This window comes from Drosophila serrata, unplaced genomic scaffold (assembly GCF_035046125.1).
Source record: "Drosophila serrata isolate PLE 108 unplaced genomic scaffold, ASM3504612v1 contig_249, whole genome shotgun sequence".
Taxonomy (NCBI): domain Eukaryota; kingdom Metazoa; phylum Arthropoda; class Insecta; order Diptera; family Drosophilidae; genus Drosophila; species Drosophila serrata.
In genome coordinates this window covers 2333426-2349432 of record NW_028257147.1, presented here as the reverse complement: position 1 = coordinate 2349432, position 16007 = coordinate 2333426, and the positions used below count along the sequence as shown (strand labels likewise).

Below are 16007 nucleotides of genomic sequence, written 5' to 3'. Positions count from 1 at the left end.
ACAATTTTGTATTGTAATGTTCTATTCCTCTATAGATTTTCAAATTCTTTTAAAATGTATTTATATAAGTTAAAATACCCTCACCTCTCCAGCTGCGTTGCTTGAGTAACTCATCCGCTTGACCTTCTTGAAAGTGGCATCATTTTCGGCCTGGGCCAGGGCCCGTTCCAGGGCATTGTCCATCTGAGCATCGCGCTCATCAAGTCCACGGTATCCCCTGTGGGGTTAAAAAGTAATGCAAAGAGATAAAAACAAGTGTTAATTTTATGCAACCATGCCGTGAACTTTCAACGACGCGTCGTTGTGGAAAAAAATTGGCCTCTACCAAAAACATTAATGGTTTTGTATGTTTTTGTGTAAACAAATGTTGCCGTCGTTTTGTGCTAAATTAAAAAGCTTGCAGATGTGTGTTAATTTGTTGCATCTACATATTTGCATTGTTATAATGTCCATCACAACGTGTTGTTGTTCCACGCTTTTCTTTTTTTATTTGCGAATTTCAGGTATTAAAATGTTTATTTAGCCGTCATTTATACAAAATGTTCGTTTTCAATTTGCCCTTAGGGCAACCTAAATTAGACCTCGGATATGTATACATATTGGATCTGTTGCTGTTAATTTATTTACAAATATTTTTTTAAATAAATCCAATGGTTAGGGGGGAAAATCCTTAAATCGTTTAAGGGGAATACCACAGTTTATGGCCATTTAATGCGGATTTTCTGGACCTACAACATAACTCCAACCACTTGGGTCTGTTCCAACTTCCTGGTTTTTTTTTACAGTTCTTTTCTTATTTTTACAAGTATTTGCTGTTGCTTTTTCGGTGTCTGCTTTTGGCCTAAGAAGGCCATAAATACTTGACAATGATTTCAATTATGCGATAAATATTTTTCAGAAGGTGCAGCGCAGTATTTCTTTATTTATGGACTAGGCTGCGGGCGGGCGGGGCCTTTGCCCTCTGACGACATAAATACCTTCATTATTTACCTTTTCAAATTGCTCTCGAGCATTTGCCAGACAAATGCGGAGAGTAAATTGACTTGGCCCCAGGACGTGTCCATGAGAATGTGAATGGCAATGAGATTGGGGGCCACACACACACAGAGAGACACGCACGCTCGGGCTCAATTATTCAACAAAAACGGAATTGTAAAGGATATGGGGAAATATGAGAATCAGTTCAGGGGCGGTCGGTCTCGACAGGGTTCCCCATCCCACTCACCCGCCAAGCTTGTCCAATCCCCTTATGGTACCTCCAGCTCCTCCACCAGCCATGCTGCTCCTGGAACGTGGATGACGCATTGTCGAGCGATTCGTCTTGCGAACTGTTCGAAGATCTGTTTCCCAAAATCTGTGTCAAATAGAAGAAATATATTTGTATACTTTTCATACAGAAAAACATTTTCAATAATGAATCCATATTGGTTTTCTGTTCTAATATATTAGTTATGAATGAATTCTTTAATCTAAAGGAGTCCTTAAATAGATATTTAAATGTTTTAGAGTCTTCAGACTTAAGGAGCTCTTAATAACTGTGTAATATTGAAGAAATTAATGCAGTAGGTTTAACTCTGACTTATCAATTAGTGTCTAGATGACGTAGTGTCATTCCACTTTCCTCCTTCAAAGTTACTCTGCCAAAGGAGCTGTAAAATTATATATATTTTGAGGGATTGGCAACGCACGACGTTTTTGTGCCAAACTTTTAGTTCAATTTTACGCAGTCCCTATCGAGAAAGTTTTCCTATTATGTGAAATAACCTTCGGGCTATCGGAGTGCCCTGCAGCTAGCTGGGACAACTGTTCCCATTTTCGTTTATTTTTTTCTGTTGGCATAAGAGAGACGCGTCTGACAGAAACTCCATAAAAATCATTTTGAATTGGTGGAGACAAGAAATTCGCAACCATAAACCGCTGTCAAAGGAAAAACCGCAGCAATGAAAACAAAACCAATTCGCCATAGTCGAGGAAACTCGGGGGCCGGGTAACAACAAATAAATATGAAATCATGCACTTTATGCGTAATGCAACAGCCTGCGGAGAGAGCTGGGCACTTTGTCCTTAGTTGGTAACTCCCATTCCAGCTATTTGCCCTGTTCTCTGCCCTGCTCTGGAACCCTTGGCCAATGCCGGTCCAAGTGGGGGAAAATAAACAGGCAAAAACAATCGTGAACGGATACTGGATGATTGTGGGCCAGTGAGTAGTCTGACCGGCTCATATGAAAATAAGAACTGAGTGACTAGATGTCTAAGTCCAGAGAAAAGAATTATCATAAGCGTGATATATGTCATTTGTTCATTAATTCATATTGTTTTAGAATCAGTTTTAAAGGATAAATAATATCCTTTCTGTGTACACAAAATTGTTCAATATCTGACAGATTGTAATGCCATGTTGCTCTTCGATACGAGCATATCCTTTGGCAAGGGTATGGAACAAAGCACACACAATTTCTAAAAGCTACACAAACAAGTCAAACAAGCGGGCAGGCGAGCGTGAGCGTGCTTAAATAAACGTTGAAATAGTCACAGGACATTCAGACATATGTACGTACATGGCTCACATATACTCACACTCACACACACTATAACAATAAAAAGAATGCCGCAAACGGCAGGAGCGAAAATAAAATTGTAGCACACTTTCGCGGGCCGTTTATGCGGGCTCTGAGCGTCGCGTCATTCGCATGAGGATGTTGACAACCGAGTTGGACGAAAGCTTATCCCTCACTTAAAGCAATTTAATGCGGCACTCTGGGAAATTAAAGGCCGCCAGTTGGGGCAGCCACATGTCTGGCCTCGCCACTCGACGAAGGCAGCAGACAGTGCCGCAGATTCAGATTCAGATTCGGATTCAGACGCTAAGGCAGACCCAGACTCTGAAGCTTAGATCCCCATTTGTCATTCGAGCCGACGATGGAGGGCATTTATTTTCATTTAGATTGCCTCGGCCACTTGCCACTTGCCACCGAGTGGGCAGCAACGAAAGCAAAAAAAAAAAAAAAAGACACAAAATCAGTCAGTTAATTACGCGATACATCATATTTTGAGCGTGGCACTTGTGCAGACAGGCTGCTGTTGGCTGCCAAATATGTATATATATATATTATATATAATTTCTGTGCTCTTTCGCACTCGAGACAGGGGCTAACAAATCGCTTGGCCTAAGATGGAGGCTCTCGCAAAACTAACGAAGAAAATCCTTTGCCGAAATGACACCACATCAACATGAAAGCTGAAATCCGACTTGTGCTCCTGCTATGGCTTCTGGTCCTTTATTGATTTAAATGTGCAGCCGGCCAAGTGTCAGGCAATATAAGTTAATTTCCCCAACTAGTTGTTGGTCGGACACACGTGTTGTGTGTTTGCTCCATTGTTCGACCGAAGAAATGGCTGGGGGTTAATCTAAGGTTGCGCAAACAAACAGCTCTGATTTATTAACTTATCCCCTGATTAAGTCAAAGTCAATGTTGATGTTATTTGTATATAATTCGCCTGCTAATAGATGTGCATTTTAAATGAGCGTCAACCGAGGAGCCACAAACAAAACCGTTTATGTGCTGGGGAATCGGAGAGTTCTATGCCATCGCTTCGCCTGTTTCTGTTGTCGTTATTAATTACACTTACTAATGGGCAACTGACCAAGCGTACATAACGGAAATGATAAGCTTAAAAGCACTTGCTCCGCCATCATTAAACACACTCCAGCGCATCTCGCAGTGCAGATTTTTAATTTGCTGCTATTCATATGTATTATGTGACAAAGGGTGGACCAGGATGGCTTGGAAAGTCAACAACTTAGCTCTGTCAAGGACTTCTCAACAACTTTGCTTTATTTGTATAAAACATAAAAGTATGTAGAACTCTGAAGCAAAAACTATAATTATAATCTAGGGATATACATATAACTCTTTACAAAATCTAGGCACAGCTCAATCAACATTAACTTAGTTGGCCAACACTGCTTATGATTGATAACTATTTCACAGGTGAACATCCCTGCGTATGATTGATAGCTTATGTGATTATCATGCTGTAATTTCTACAAATACATTAAGGCTTTACTCTTTTATCCTGACTGTACTAAAATATTCATAAAACTATAGCCTAAGGTCCACTTTAATGGGTTACCACAAATGGACATCGACTGCATGTCGTCATCGACTTAAATATGCTCGCAAAAGTGGCGGAAAGTGACTGGGAATTGCGCTCTACTTACCGCTTTAAGTCCGGACTGGCTGTATATGGTGCGGAGACCTCTTTAATTTTGAGCACGATTATGGCCGTGATAAATATGCAAATCACATTCACGATGGTCAGGCAGGCGGAGACGATGCCATTGATGAGGAACTCGGTGGGCAGGTAGTCCGTGTAAAGGAACGGATACGCGCTGGTCGAGTTCATTGCCTCGTTCTTCAAGTGCGGAATCCGCTTCTCCGGATAGATGAGCCAAATGCAGGCCAGTGACCAGAAGAGACCCTGCAACAAAACACACAGAAGTGGAAGTGGCGAAAGTGGAAGCTGGGCGGTTGAAGTGACTTTGAAGTGGCCACGGTCACATGTCGGTCCAAAAGGACTGTGCGGCGTCTGATGCTGCCTTTGCCTTCTTCGAGGTCATGAGGTCGCCGCGTGCTTAGTTCCGGCTAGATCCCGCTGCCGTTGGCATACCAAGTAGTGCTTCACGGCCTTGAATTGTTATAAACTCCCAGCGTGTGTGTGGGCGCACACAGAAACCATATATCTATATACATATATGTCCCCGCCTTCTTGGTGGATGGAACTTCATTGTCGCATTTTCTGCTCGTTCTCATTCTCTGCTCCTCTTTGCTATTTCTTTTTGATTTTGCTTTTGTGCCCTGCTCTTTGCTATTATAAATTATAATGACTCAGCACATTGCTCAGCAACTCCGGAAGTGCGTGCCTTTCCCATATACAGGCGGTCAAACAATTGGGGTCAAAATAATAGTGTTAATGTTACCATGATATTAAAAATATTAAACTTAAACCTTAAAATTGATAACTTGTGGCAGAAAAATAATCGTAAAGTTAGAAGATCTTTGCTATTTCCTTTTCAGTATAATAATATTTGCTCAATTAAGGTGAAATAATCGATTGAATTAAATATGAAAAGGTAAACTTATCTAACTAAGTTGTATAAACTTTTTCAAAAGATTTCCAATCTTCCTTAAGCAACGCTCCTATTATTCTAACCCCAGTTGTAATATCCACAAATCTACTGGTGTGTGCTTGTTTTTCCATTTGTGTGTGCGAGCTCATGACTTTTCTTTTCCTCGACTTACTTTCTATTTTCGCTATTATTCGAATTTACGACCGTTTCTCGGTAAATTATTGCTTGCTCGGATTTAAAAGTAAAGGCGGTGTAGAACGTTTTGCAATCGGAACTCAAGCTGCCAGGCCACATAAATAAGGTCGTTGGCAATTTAATAAGCTGGAATTAAGAGTCGCAATTATTAGACCAGTGAAGCTGCAGCAGTTCCTTTAACACATGCCACACCTCCGGTGAGATGTAAGCAGCAAACAAGTACTTGAAATTACTCATACGCTCTGTTGGCCAGACGGCCAGGCAAAAGCAATTAATTGTAACACGCTCCTTGTTGCTGAGGCAAAAACAAAAAAACTGAAGCACCGAAAAAACATGGACAAAGGTTGCTTCGGCTCCAGTGCGTGCCGCTGATTTATGCGGCTCATAAGGACACAAGGGGAGCTGGGGCGACACTGGCACACATGCTCGACCGCAGCGGCCGCCATGATTAAGCGATTTCAGCGCCATTGTTTTAGCCGCTTAAGGTTCGGCGATCCCAGCTACCAGTTACCAGCTAGTAGCTGCTGCTGCTGCTGCTAGTATTCAGCAGTTAGCAGTGTCCATAATTTGCCTTTTGCATCATTTTGTCATGCCTGCGGAGACCGCCTCCCGGCGGCGGCTCCTTTGTCCTTCTGTCAGCATTGATAAATGTCAGCCGGCTGTGTGCCGTTTGTTTGTGAGATTGTGTGGTCCTTTCCTGCCTAGCTGCCTTCCCCTCATGGCAGCCTGAATGCCGGTTCCTGTATGCTCACAAGTTTTTGTCTGCGCCTCCCTTCGGAGCCTTCTGCTTTATAATTTTACGCAACATCCGCCTGCAGTTGGACTCGCAATTTGCACTTGAAAATTGGGTCGAAATTTATGCACTCGCTGCGGTTGCACCACAGAAATTTTCAGGAGGGGGAAAACAGCTGGGAGACCCGGTCCTTTCTCAGCTTCGTGCTCCATGCTCCATGCTCCTGGTGCCCCCACTGCCTCTGGACAGATTTATGGCCAAAAGTTTTTGGGCAATGCACTTCAGATTAATCAGCAAATTGTATTTCAGCCTAATTTATGGCGAAATTCACTTGAAGGGCCTTTAGCTAGCCACAAAAATTGGAATGGTCTGTCCAACATCTAGCCCCGTTTTGCATTTCCATTGGCTACTTGGGTTTTAAGTGCGTTACCATCAACTCACGGCTTAGAGGCACTCGGAAGTTTGCACAATGTTTTGCGGCAGTTGAAATATAGCCATTTTGTGGGCAACCAGCGGTCATCGATACTGGGAGACCTCGAGCTGAAAGGGAGGAAAGTCAAAACTTGAGAGCTTAATACTACATAAATGTGAATTGCGTAATTTTCCATTCGACTGACCAAAGTGGATATTTGATTGGAATGTTCGGTTCCTGTGTTATTTACATTTCGAGGAATTCCTTCTTCCGGGGACGGATGGGCACGGCTTGCCATAAATATGGCTTGCAAAGTCATTTCCGGCACCTGCTCACTCATGATGAAATATCAAGCTGCGCATTCTCATCGCTGTCGGAACCGAAGGTCGCACAGGCTTTTGTTAATAGCATGTTAATGGATCGAAAATTGCAGAAGCCGCTTTCAAGGGCGCCATATAAGTGGGCTTTTTCTCGACGCCGAAATATTTACGTGTGCCAAGTGAGTCAAAGGACTCGATTGTTTACTTCAAGTATCGACTTACCAATTAAGCTAACTTCAGACACAGATTACATTTTTTGTTTTGCGTTTTCGTAAACAACAGCTTATAACTGTATGTATGTATGCCTTGGGGGGCTATCATTTGTATGCAAACCGGCGGTATCAATCACATCAAATGGTTATGGGTTTAATATATGATCTTCGATGAAGAAAATGAGCTATTAGAATTATTATTTTAAGCTTAGCTGAAAATAAGACCTATCTTTTCTTGTCTAATTTTTAATTATTCACTGTACTGTGATTTCTGATAAAAACGATTCTGGTAATTAAGTCTTTCTCATACCTCTGCCAATTTGGCTTCGTTCTCATTTCGATTTTCGATACTCACACAATTCACGACGGGCGGCAGCAGGGAGGCGGATATGGCCACGCCAATCAGAGGACCTGCGGAGCCTTGGAGCAAGGCCACGGCAACGCCAGTGCCAGATGTCAAGGCCCACAACACGCCCATCCACAAGGCGCGCACATTGCCCCTGTAAAGAAAAATCGAAGAGGAGGGTGAAATTATTGAAAACTCAACTGGGAAACAGAAGGGCGGAGACCAGATGAAATGTTAAAATAAAAATTAATTAAAAACACAACAGCCGGCGAATGACAAATGTTGCCGACCCCGAAAATGTCCGCTAAACGCTCTACATCCGCGGGCCATTGAAAAAGTTGGGTGAAAAAAAAGGGGCGCCGTGGGGCGATTGCCAACTGCAAATTAAGTCACATTAAGATGAATGTTTGGCCAGCAAGGACGGCTGCCACTGACACCGCTTATCTGCCGTTTCGCGATGGGGTCAGCAGGTGGGCCAAGAGCACCTCGTCGTCGGTAGAGGCAGCAGGTGACGCGGATTTTTTACCTTTCAACATGGGGGGCGATGGGTGAATGAGCCAGCCCATCTCCCGGTCGCGGACATTTTTTGACATTCGCGCAAGTTTGTCAAGTGTCAGCGGCTTTGTTATCGCTTCCGCCAACCAGCCTGGTCGCCCTGGGCTCAACGAGAAGTCGGGAGTCAGAGTCATTTAATGGTGAGAAATGTGGGCAAACTTTTCATTGCGCCCCGGCTTTTATACCCTTCTTAGGGGTATTATGATTCCATCCCCTCTTACCCTCTTAGGTTTGGAGAGTCAAGGCCGTGATTAGTCCTAATTCCTTGGCTAAAAACTTTAGGGTGAGTCAAGGTTGCAGGAACACGATTGAAGTACAAAGTGGTTGTTATATTTGGGAAACATCACTCATACGCAGTGTTGTCATGATGGGTAATATCTAGTTACTGCATATTTTAACAAATTTTCTTTAAAAATATTTAAAAATATATTGAAAAGATAACAGAAATTTCGCTGTTAATTTAATTTTATTAAGTTCTTGAGCTGTCTTTTCTTTTACATATTTTAGTGCTTTTATGCTAGTGATTAGACCCCACAAAATTATTTTTCCATTTTCACTATAATTCTTGAAGTTACTCATTATTTTTTAATGCTTCTTAAATATGTTATAAAGTCTTTTAGTAAGCAAGGTTCACCCTGGTGAAGACACCCCTTGGATTTATCTTTACAGCCGATTTGTTTAATGTTGTTCACTTGGCTCTATACTTTGTTTGGCGTGGTATTAGGGTATTTTAGACTTTGGCTAGCCCGAGTTATATAACTCTCTCGGTTTTTGATTCATGCGCCTCATTTGTGCCTTGCCCTTGCTTTTGCCTATATGAAAATTGTAGGATTTTTTACCTGGGACCAACTTTTCTTGATTAATGGCGCTTTTACTTGGCTTTGGTGGGGTTTTTTGTGTGTCGCCGAAAGTGCGAGTTTTATTTATGAACGACGGAGTTTCAGCTATACAAGTATTTAACTTTTATGCATAAAGCAACTTTATTATACGCCGGCAATTTACGCTCAATTATAGCCCCGACATTAGGAGGCGAGTCGTATAAATTTGTTGCTGCAAATTGTTTCGGCCCAAATTTCGTAGATTGAAAACAATGCAAATGAGGCCAAAAACAGGATCGAGATTTGCTTTGACGTGGGTCACACCGAACCTAAACCCGGACCCGATTCCGATTTGAACTGAGGATAAAAAATCGTTTAAACAAGCCTTCGGTCCCCATTTTCTATCCGCATCAGGGGGGAAAATGGAAAACGCCCCGAACAGACGTTCTCTGCTTTTAATTGCGATTTATTTAACTAAGCTGCTGCGCTGGCCAGGGGAAATCGGATTTAGTGCGCATTTAAAATGTAATAATCAACAAACAAAAACACACACAGTCCGCCGCCAGCAGCCGTGAAATATGCTGGAAATCCCACCCTCCTGGCCATGGATACGTGTGGATACTTCATTCCTGGCTGCTGGAAGCCAGACAAACTTCCCCCCACTTTACGGAATTTTCCCCCCTTCCGTTGGCAACATTTGCACTGATTATTTTGGCCAGTTTGCATGTGGCATGTGGCAGCCGGCGACAGTTGCAACTATGTGGGCGTGTCGCCACCACGCCCACACAGCAAAGTAGCATAAATTTAATTTATTTCAGTGTTGTTATTCACGCTGCGACCAGGGGGAACGGAGGGCGTAATTAAAATAACATAACTCTAAGCGGTTCTCCATTTCCATGCGAGGTAATTAACCCTTTCGTCACCGAATCACACGGAGTGTTTGCGGGCAACATTAATGGTCAAATTATATCCTTTGACAAACGGAAATCAATAATGAATTATTTTTACTACATATTTTATTATTTACTTAATCATAAATAGGATTTTAAAGTGAAGCATATGGAAATCTACAAAAATATAATTACCATTTTAAGTTGAATAAATGGGGTAGTCTATTTTACAAGCTAGTATGCACTTTTCTTTTTAAAGAATCGTAAATATAACATGATAATGGAAAATATACTAATATCCACTGTAATTTATATTTAAATCCCAGTCTAATTAACCACAACTATACCTTTTCGAGTTTATTGCACCCTTTGACCTTTCTAATAAGCTTTTGCGTGGCCTAAAATGAACGTCAAGGATCCAATGGACCGAATGACAAGGCTCTATTTTCACGCGCCACGTGACACAATTATTGAGCCCAGTGAGCAACGACAAGAGCCTTGGATAAGAAAGACCATTGGAAACTCTGGACTGATTGCACACAGACCGGTGATAGGCACACGCAATCCAAAGGAATTCATTATGTGTGGGCATTATTATGATGGAGATGGAGATTGAGATTGAGATGAAGATGTGCGCCAGGACACGGGCACTTTGGCCTGGACTTGGGCAACAATAAAGCATGAAGCCGGGACCCAGGGTACTTAATTATACAGATACGCCGCATATACGTTATATATACAACGTATATATTCAGATGTCAGCTTGGACACCGCCTCCGCCTGCTGTGTGTTGTGTGTGTATTATTATTTTAACAATTTATTTTGTGCAATTAACACAATTGCCGACACACATTCATTTCACGCAACTTCCGGCAAATTCTGTGGCTGAGCTTAATTTATTGTTGCCGGCGCTTTTTCCACCGCTCCCGGTGGGGGCGTGGTGGCTCTAAGCCTCTATTGTGGGCCCAGTTTGCTGGAGGAGATTTGTGCAGACGGCGCGTGGCGACTTAAAGATTCGTTCGGCAAAAAACGATGCCGTAATAAATGTGTGCTCATATATATAGACTCAAGTGACTGCGGATGCGAAAGTGAAAGTGAAAGTGGCCATGCAGGAGCAGGGGAGGATTGTCCCAGAAAGGCCCTCTAATGAGCACACGCCTCACATTACCAAGGCGGCCCTAGATTATTTGAATTATTTGCAAGTAATTTGTTACATTCGCACTCATAGATTTAGCTGGCATCTTAGACTTGAGTTTCGTCTTAACGTAGTAACAAAGACACTGGATAATTAACATACTTAATGGATTTTGGAGTTTCGGCAAACTCTTAATTCACTTTCGAAAGTCAAGGGATTTGCGAGCGCCTCACTTCGGGGGCCCTGGAGAAATGAATGACTTATGATAATGCGCTTTAATTATTATTAGAAAATGGCCTGGGGGTATTGATTTACGCATCAGCATCTTACAGTATCAATCAAGTTTGAAAGAATCACTCACATTAAACTCACTTTACTCAGCGATGACTTTGAGTTGGTCTTTGAGTTTGTGGAAGAGAATTTTGGATTCGGTGGAAAGGGTTAGGATTTCTTTTAGGGAAAGGTTAAGTTTAAATGTTTTTTATTAAGACAGCAATATAAATATATGTAAAAAAATGCTTACAATTTCAAATATTCAACAAATCCAGAATATTTACAGTAAATAAATCAAAGCATTGCCATAAAAGAAGTAATTTCATTTCAATAAAGAACATTTTAACTACCAAAAAAAAAAGCATTTTAAGGTCGTGTTGAATAAATAATGGTAGTAGAAATTGCTTATTCCAGGCAGTCAGTTAGTTTACTTGGACTGAAGTAATTTGTTTGATGAATTCAAATAAATGGACAGCTGTCGCTCAGACTCGTTTCGTTCTTTGGCATATTGGCAAGTTCAAAGCTCGCAAATGCAAATCATAAATATATACGCATATATAGCATAATTAAATTCTGCATCAATTTTGAAATTTAAATGGAATTTCGGGGAGCACCGCAACTGCAGCAGTGCCAGTCGTCAAATTTGATTATAACCAATAAACGTTGAATGGCCAAATGACGGAATTAATTTATTGTTCCCGGTGATTTGCTGCGTAGCGAGCTTGGACGTGAGCCATTTTCCGTCTGAAGCTGATTGTTCTGACTGATTGACATTGATTTCGGGGCTTGTTTAGGGGCTCACCTTACCTGCCGCGCATCTCCTCCGTGGGCCAGTCCGAGTTCTGGCCCCAGGGCATCTCGGTGGTGCCCAGGATCAGGCCAAAGATGAAACCAAATAGCAGGGAGATGAACATACCCAGGGCCAGGCACAGGAAACCGACGCGCTGCAATCAGAAGAAAAAAGGAAGCTTACTTCCGGTAGCCGAAGTCTGTATACCCTTGTAGTTGAGTCAGGAAATCTATCATAACTAGGCCAAGAATGCATTAATTTCGATTCAAAAAGCGTTCCTATGCTAGTTTTTAATATGTAAACTAATCTGCATACTTAATTTAAATTTTAAGAAAGTAGACATTATAAAATTTTGAAAAATATGTGAAAATTTTGAAAAAATAGATTGTGACCGGACATAGCTAGATCAATTATTTTAAGATGATCAAGAATATATATGATTTATAGGGTCGCAAATGACTGCTTCAGTGGTTACACCCTGCAAGATTATACAATTGGGGAAGGATTGGGGTTGAGACAGCAAGTTAAATGCCAAAAGAAGGAGGCAAAGGACCGCAGCCCGCGACACTTTAAGCGATAATGCTGCATACTTGGGAGGGCGCAGGAACTGCTAGCAGATTCGTGACATGTTAACCCAAATTTGCAGCCACGCAACTGCAAACTGTTGTTGGCAGCTGCACACACAAAGGAAAGGCTCTAATGTCAGCCACATGATGTCGTCCCAGCATTCCAAGTCAGCAATGGGTGTGGTGGTGGGTGTCTCATGCTTCTACATCCCCACATTCAAGCCACATTCCACCCACCCAAGCCCCACCTCGTTCGCCAGTCAAACACAACTGCCACGCATATAAAGTAACTTGTCTTGGGGCTTTAAGCAGTCTCCTAACAAGTTTGGCAAAAATGTTGAAAGTGTTGCAAATAGTGAATGCCGTTTAAAGGCGAGGGGTAGTTTGTCTAAACTGGCAGTCAAGTTGGGTGTGAAAACTTTGCTAATTTCTTGTTTATTGTTTACTCTTGCTCTATTTGCAGGTAAGCAAGCGTTCAGGCACACAGACACACGGCCCACACTGCGAATGCGTAATGTGCAAACAAATTACACTCACAACCGAATCAACTTTAAATGGTGTGCAAATATTTACAAAAAATCGCCATTCAATAGCATTGAAATAGCTTTCGGCTGGCCATATGTGGAAAACCAACTCGTTTTCACTTTATTACTCAGTGTTCCGGTCTAGTGTTTTTTTCCCCTGGCAATTATTTTTAATAGCAGACCATCAATTTTGCACTGCACGGGAACCCATGTCCGGGGATGTTGCTATTTTTGTCATCGTTTGTAATTGGCATTTTTGTGTGAAATTGTTTAAACACTTTTGCATATGAATTTGTTGGCAAACATTGAATGCCAGTGACATAACTTTGGAAAAATATTCGCCCAGCCTATGTGCATCGGGTTGAGGGTTTTGTTTTCTGTTGCAAACGTTTTTCGTTGTAATAGTTTCAAACATTTTGATAATGAAATCAGAGGCCGTCAATGGTGTGGGGAGTTTTTCAGAATGTCAAAAGCCGCTCTCGTCAGCTGAAAATAAATAACTTTTCCAGGCGGTTGCAGAACAAGTGAAAATTCAATAATATTATATTTGTGGCTTGATCCATTCCAAAAACTCAACATGTAAAATTGCGTGCAAGGCATTAAGGCCTGGAAACTTGTTACAAGTTGCCGGAAGGTATAGGAAATGAAATGTATTCAGGGTAGTAAGTATCTGAAAATTGTGTAAGCAAGTATTTTTGAGACCGCAAGTGCTGCTGACAGGATTTCAGGACATGCTCCTCCGCTGCGGTTCTAGCAATTCAACCGTTTGGCTCTATCAAAGATTATGATGACACAGCTGGAGCCACTTCACAAAAGGCGTGGCAAGGCAGGCAGGGCCAGGCGGTAGAAAAGATGCACACAAACACACTGGCAAGATGGCATGTGTTCGTTCGCACACGAATATATTCATTTCAATTAAAATTTAATTGAAGTACACGAGGCAGATGTCAACACACCCGGCAAGGCGCACACCTGCCTGGCTGTGTGTGGAAATTGTGTCAGCAGACAACAAGTTGCCTCTAGGGCGGCCACACAGGCTCTCCCTGGGCCCGGCCGTCTCTTCATTAGAAATGGCAGCAGACGATTATATTTGCCTTATTTTTATTTTCCCTCTATTTTACATTATTTTTCTCGCTTTTATTTTATTCTGCCTATTTATTGTGGTTGTTTTTTGCCGCATCTATTTACCACACTGCCTGCCTGCACATTAAGCCCTGTCTTTGGGCTTCCTGAAGCGCAAACCGCCGCCTCCTTTGATCCGACAAAACTATGGAGACGAGCGGTCTTATCACAGACTATGGCTCTGCGCCACCTGGCGGTGACAATTATGGCACTTTGGTTAGCAGCTGCCGGTGTCGTCTTCGTCTGGCTGCAGTTCAAGTTCAGTTTTATTGGCTCCACGCTGAATGGGACTCGCAAGTGCTGGGCGTCCTTTAATTCCAAAGTAGCTTAGCTCGACTTTGGAGCACAGAAAATTATTACTAGCCGCAGCAAGGTGTGGTTTTAAGCTTGCGATTCTCATAATGAACTACTCGTGAAATACTTTGTGCAAAGCCCTCTCAGACTTTGAATAAAAGCGTACAAAGTACTGAACAGTGAAGACTTTCCTTCCCTTTTATGCCATCTAATAAAGTATTCTGGCAAAACAAAATTCTATGAAATTCCTCAGGCCTCCGCTATGCCATAGTATTTATTTATATCGATTTGAATAAACATCACACACGCACTGCTGGCGGGGGCGTTACAACTCTATCGAAAAATTTTTGTTTGGGTAAACATTTAAATATTTCATGTGGCAAAGGCACCCTCTTCAAGCAAGCCAGCGCCGCTGTCAATAAACAATTCAGCAACTTTTGCCATTTACCACAAAAGCGATGCAAATTTGCAAAACATCAAGCGCTATGTCGCAATGCATTTGACTGGAATAACCCCGCATCTATGTATATATCGCATATTTCTGCGAATTTTGACAGCTGGCACAAAGGACGGATGGATGGAACGGAACCGAACAAAACGGAATGGACGACGGACTGGCATACCAATTTTCGGTGCAATTTTTATTATTTTCCAAATGTCATTTGCTCATAAATCACTCAAAAGTACAGAGAGAGTCTACACACATAGAAACCATTGAAGCGCCGCTCGAAACAGTGTTGACGATTTCATTTAACGCTTTTTGAAATGGTTTTTGAGGGTGGAGAGGAGTCCGTGCCACTATTCCATTTTTCAGGTCTGAATGTGGTGGTCTGAATGGCATTTCCGAGGGCCACACCCCATTTTGTGGCCGCTGGAAAAATCCCACAGTCATATAAGGGGATTCTGCACTTACCATTAGTTCTTTGTCGGAGATAATTGCACCGAATGTTATGGACATCACTGGACCCATAAGCGGGGAAACTAACATGGCCGCCACTATATTGGGAGCGTTGTTCTCCACCAGACCGAGGGCCGCCAAGGAGCTGCAGGATACAATTACGATTACGGTTACTCCTTTTTGTGCTTGTTTTCAATGCCCTGTGGACCCCTACGGTCAGCTGTCAGGTTTTCTGCGAATTAATTGTGCAATCCTCCCTTTGGTACTTACTCGGCGGTAACAATTAGCAGCAGATAGTCGAAGGATAGCGATCCTCCGGCCCGCACACCGTCCACCACCTGTTTGACTGTTAATTTCGATTTAATTGATTCCACAAAATTGTTCCATTTCGAGGCATCATCGGCTTCCTCGCTTTGTTTGTTGAAAAGGAAAAATAAATAAACAAGGTAATAAAAAGCAATGGCAAGGAATTCTATTTAAGCTCTAGGGGAAGAACCGAGCAGTGGCTAAATCTCTACCAGCTGTGCAACGCAACCCACTTTACTGATACTAATTCTTTGCCCCATGTGGGTTTTATTAAATTGAAAACAAGTGTAATATTACCAATCAATATTAGTAGGAAATTCCTTTAATGCAAAACAAAATACTGATTCAGTTAGAGACTATAACCTGGCATAATTTTGGTTGCACTTTCAGTCCACTGCTGATTAGTGTGTGGTTCTAATTACTTAGCCATAGCTTCGCCTCAATTGTCACCCAAAAATAAACCACAAGCTAACCTCAATTACAAGCT

The 16007-nt window shown here is 42.1% G+C and overlaps 2 protein-coding genes across 7 annotated transcripts in view; one reads left to right on the top strand and one right to left on the bottom strand.

Annotated features, from left to right (window-relative positions):
- The window catches only part of LOC110187369 (uncharacterized), a 138052-nt gene that overhangs the window by 61970 nt on the left and 60075 nt on the right, over positions 1-16007 (top strand). The gene's annotated exons all lie outside the window — the stretch shown is intronic.
- LOC110187349 (uncharacterized) overlaps positions 1-16007 on the bottom strand; it is a 40720-nt gene that overhangs the window by 10430 nt on the left and 14283 nt on the right. For all 4 annotated transcript variants that reach the window (XM_020956738.2, XM_020956739.2, XM_086832566.1 and 1 more), the window contains exons 6-12: positions 15485-15625; positions 15230-15359; positions 11828-11964; positions 7359-7503; positions 4223-4482; positions 1226-1354; positions 85-217 (exon numbers count right to left, since the gene is read on the bottom strand). In XM_020956738.2, the coding sequence (XP_020812397.2) occupies positions 85-217; positions 1226-1354; positions 4223-4482; positions 7359-7503; positions 11828-11964; positions 15230-15359; positions 15485-15625 (1075 nt within the window). The remainder of the gene's footprint in view (positions 1-84; positions 218-1225; positions 1355-4222; positions 4483-7358; positions 7504-11827; positions 11965-15229; positions 15360-15484; positions 15626-16007) is intronic.